General features: G+C 36.8%; 1 protein-coding gene across 1 annotated transcript; it reads right to left on the bottom strand.

Moving 5' to 3' along the window:
* Nucleotides 1-243: 243 nt before the first annotated feature.
* SOSTDC1 (sclerostin domain containing 1) lies at nt 244-3,441 on the bottom strand. Its single transcript, XM_006832245.1, has 2 exons — nt 3,169-3,441; nt 244-659 (listed from the first exon to the last, which is right to left on the bottom strand). The coding sequence occupies exons 1-2, from the start codon at nt 3,371-3,373 to the stop codon at nt 244-246; spliced, it is 621 nt and encodes a 206-aa protein (XP_006832308.1). The 5' UTR covers nt 3,374-3,441.
* Nucleotides 3,442-4,434: the final 993 nt, after the last annotated feature.

Genomic DNA, 4,434 nt, shown 5'->3' with positions numbered 1-4,434 from the left:
ACAGGATGTATGGAACTTAAATGCAAATTGCACGCATGGATATAGGTACATCTTGCAAGACTTGAAAAGGAAAAACTATTCCCAAAAAAGGTCTTGATACTTAGGACAGCTTGCTGGGTTTGATCAAAGCAGAGAGCATATATTTTCAAGTGAGAAAATAGCAATGGCAGGCTTGAGTCGTCCAAGCAATGAAATCTGTAAAGCAGATGGTTACTAGTCAGTCCAGTTTTGAGAATCTGAGTTCTAACTCATGCTGTGCTTGCTGGATTTGCTGGCTCTTTTCCGCTCTCTGTGATGCTGGGCTGGCTTGGCAGGCGGCATACTCTTGAAGTTGTGACTGGACTCATTGTGCTGCCGGGTGTACCTCTTGCACTTGCAGGCGGTGACCACCGTGATTTTGTAGGTGCGCGTGCTGCCATCTTGGCACTGCAACTGGATTCTCTGGGTGCGCGTTTTGTCATTGACACACCTCCACTCCTGGGAACTCCTCCGGCTCCAATACTTTGTTCCATAGCCTCCCCCGATCCAGTTGGGGAGCACTGGTAGGGGCAAGCATTCGCCGGCACATACAAGCTCTTTCAGAGGACTGATGCTAGTACACTGGCCGTCGGAAATGTATTTAGTGGAACGAAGTTCCCGGCAACCCACTTGAACCCGAGCTGCAGGAAATAGTAAAGAATGTGCGTCAGAAGCAAAAAGAAAATGAAAGCTTTTAAAATATAATAATCTGCAATGACAAGTCATACTTAAATGGTAGCAAATTGCCAAATAGAAGGTAAATATCTATTTTGTTTTTAAACTGCAAGATCTCCTGGATAATCATAAAGACCATTTCAAGAAAATCGTCAGTTTACTTGGCAATAATTTTCTTTGGTGGGGAAAAAAGTATTGGTCTGGTTTTTCAGGTGTAACATTATTTGTAATGCTTATTGAAATACTTGGAAATTTCTGTTTTCTTAGTCTTACTCCATAATAAGGGTTAAGCAACTCTTCGATTTATATGTAAATATTCATCATTTAAATAATTAAAGAGAATACACTTTAATGTTTTCTTTAATGCTCTCAAGGGTCATATTGTTAACGTCTGCACGCGCTTTTACTAAAGCTTTCTAAAAAAAAAAATCTGCTGAGAAAATGTGCAAAGTATTTAAATGTTGTGTACAATGCAAATGCATACTGTAACACGTACATGAATGTACAATGTCTGACCTGCTGCGTCTTCAACTTAATAACTACATTTTAAACATAAATTTCCAAGCTATTTTTAATATATATGTGTATATATACAAATGGTAAAATGTTTAAAATGCAAAATATCACCACAACTCAAAATGTGAGGAATATAAAAGCTCCTAAATCAAGAACGTATGGTTACCATAACAACTTGGCTACATTTCCATGAATTTTACGGCAGAGAAATGCCTAACATGTCTGATTTACAACTGCCAGAGGAACCACGGTGTTCATTTCTTTAATATTGTACAAGGCAAACTTTTTGTTTAGTTATTTTGGATTTGATAAGTATGTCCTCTAATTGGTGGTTTCTTGTTACGTGTCTTAGGTAATTCAAGAAAAATTGGTCTTGAAATAGTTGAAGTTGTTCTTGCCAGTGCTTTGTTATCTAAACTTGAGGAGAATTGCTTGTTACAAGCTTGAAAAGAAACTAGGGCTTGTTAAAACAGAAAGAAAGAAAAAAAGTTCAAAAGTCTATGCTGCTGGAATGAAGAAAATTATAAGGGACATTGAGGAGGTTTGTATAGCATACTGAAAGTTAATTGAAAGTAGACATTGAATAAGAAATTTCACTTTATCTCTCTGCCCACTATTTCTGAAGTATGAGAGATAGCTTAAAGGGAATAGGATCGTTTTGAAAAATGTATGGATATTTGCACACCTCCATAGAGATACAGAGCTGTTAGATTTAAAATTCAAAGGTAAGCTAGTTGGCTGGCTGGCCATTGTGTTTTGTCTGTCTAATTCTGATTCTGGGTTACCTTCCCGCAGCTGTGATAGGAATGCACCTGGAAGCAGCTGGAGATGATTCTGACTTGTCTAGCTTTTTGTTCTTGTATACGTGGAGATTCAGCATTTTTGAAGTGACAGTTCATTGACAATGACTATCTACCGCATTGCTCAGTAACCCCGTGATAATCAGACAGATATTTCCTGCGTACTTTTAATAGCAACCGTCTTCATGAAGGTTAAAACATCTGGTTTCCTTAGAAAGACATTACTAGTCATATTTGCTTTGACTTTTCCAAGGTCAAATCTACTTCACTAGTTAAATGGAGTTGAAGAGGAGGGGCAGAAAGATTTGTGTAAGATTTCCTGCACACTGTTTCTCCCAGTTTCTCTTAACCTGATCATTAGCATGTAAATTATTCTAAACGCAAAGCATGAAGCAAAAGTTAAGAGTAGAAATTTGAATCCCACTAATAAGTGGCCAATTAGCTTGTCAATTAAGCAAACAGAAAAGGAAAATAAATCCTTCCTACACAAAACATTATTGTGCTGTTATCCTTTAAATCTCTAATATTGTAAAATACCCCCTATTTCTTCACAGAAATATATAATTACCTAAATTTTGAACTGGTTAATCAGAAATTATCTCAGGGAGACTTATGATCCTCTAACAGTTTTTAGTTTTAACTTTTACACTGATCACCAAAACTTTTAATGATTCCACTAGACATCGTCTAAAAATCTTTTTCCCCAGAAATATTTCTATTGACCTTGTACTTTCCTATATATATACTTTTAGCTAGTTACTTTTGCATATGGTTTCTAGAATTGCACATGTCCTGAAGTAAACTGAGAAGGCAAACTGAACTTAATCTATCCAGAACAACACTTTTTTAAAAAAAATTGTCATTCTGCAGGATTATGAAGAAGTAGTTTAACTCTTGGAAATAATTGCTCTAAATGTTTGATGAAACTTAGGTCTGTGCATGCATTATCAAATCACTTTTGTAGCTATGTTAACTTACAAATCACTAACTAGGGAAGAACGCCATTCTATGCACTCAACAGATTGATTACTCCCAGATTGCTTAGCAAAGTATATACCATTCAAGTTAGTTAACAATCAAACGATTTAGTAGGAATGTGAGTAAATACTACAAAAAAGAGAGGGAGAAAAAAGTGTTTGTATAAGTAAAACATACTTACTGTTCCGATCCAGTCCAGTGGTACTGAAATGCCTGCCTCCATTTCTGGCTTGATTCAACGTGCTGTTGCTGCTGGGGTTTGCTGGAACAGGTTTAACCACATGTGAATAAAGGATTTCTGTGGCATCATTTTTAAAAGCCAAACAGCTTTTCATTAGGATGCATGCAAGGGGAAAGAGATAAAAATGAATGGCAGAAGGAAGCATAGTGAGTAGAAGATTTGCTTGGCTGAAGAGCTGGTTAATTCTTGGCCTTCGGCTTCAGCACTGTAACTGTGAAATTCCTCCTCAAGGTTCCCTTTATATATCCACAGAGGTTTGGCATTCATTCAGGTGTAAAGTTGTGCAGAGCTTCAGAGTGAAAACACAGAGAAGGGGTAGGATCCCTACATGACCCTGCAAAAGAATTTTACCAATGGAAGAGAAGAACTGCAGAAAAGGAGGAGCTTCGTATACAAATTGCCTGAAATTTCAGAGTTGGACTTCATCACTTGTCTGTGAACTGAAGCAGCCAGGCACATTCTATAGCAATACAAGCTGCCTCTCCTCTGCCATTTCCTTTCCGGAATCTAGCTCACATTCGGGATTCATTTAAATGAAAATATACTGTTGTTTGTTTGAAGAGATTGGCTTTCCCACAGTTTTTTGTTGTTGTTGTATACTTTTCAGACTTTAGAGTATCAGGGGGTGCAAAGGGGATTCTTCCCTGATAGAGCAGAAATTCCTGCAAGTTTAAATATTACAGGACTTGCATTAGGTTAATCACATTTTGTCTTTCAAGAAGCTAACCGATGTTTTTTTTCTTTAAAGTATAAGGCACAGACCTAAAACTTGCCCCCTGGACACACTTAAATAATGCAGCTTTGATCTGCATGAGCTACTGTGCTGCTGGGTAAATTATTGCCAGAGGTTTTGTGCAGGAATACTGAGCATAGTTCAGTCTGTATTTAAAGTAACTATATCAATTTCCATCCTAAAAATGTGACAGAACCATTAACATGCATCGCATCATTTTACATGAAGGAAAGCCATGCTGAAATAGTATTTTTTCTAAGTTTTTTTTTTTTTTTAATTATTTGCTGCAGGGCACATGTATTCTACTTGCATTTATTAAACATTTTGTCCATTACTTCCTTTGACTTTGATGCCCACCTAAAAAACATTGTATTTTTTTAAATTACTTCACACTTAGAATATATTCCATAACTTGCTAGGCCACTGATTCCTATATCTTAGGAAAAAAAGACATGAAAATCCATCTGATTTTC

The sequence above is a fragment of the Chrysochloris asiatica genome, unplaced genomic scaffold (genome assembly GCF_000296735.1).
Source record: "Chrysochloris asiatica unplaced genomic scaffold, ChrAsi1.0 scaffold00006, whole genome shotgun sequence".
In the NCBI taxonomy this organism is placed as follows: domain Eukaryota; kingdom Metazoa; phylum Chordata; class Mammalia; order Afrosoricida; family Chrysochloridae; genus Chrysochloris; species Chrysochloris asiatica.
This window is presented reverse-complemented; position numbering and strand designations above follow the sequence as displayed.

Excerpts from the sequence above, each read along its gene's own strand:
- SOSTDC1 (XM_006832245.1), bottom strand. The coding sequence starts at position 3,373 with ATGCTTCCTTCTGCCATTCATTTTTATCTCTTTCCCCTTGCATGCATC. Across the intron at positions 660-3,168 it reads CACTGGACTGGATCGGAACA|CTCGGGTTCAAGTGGGTTGC; the intron begins GTAAGTATGTTT and ends TATTTCCTGCAG.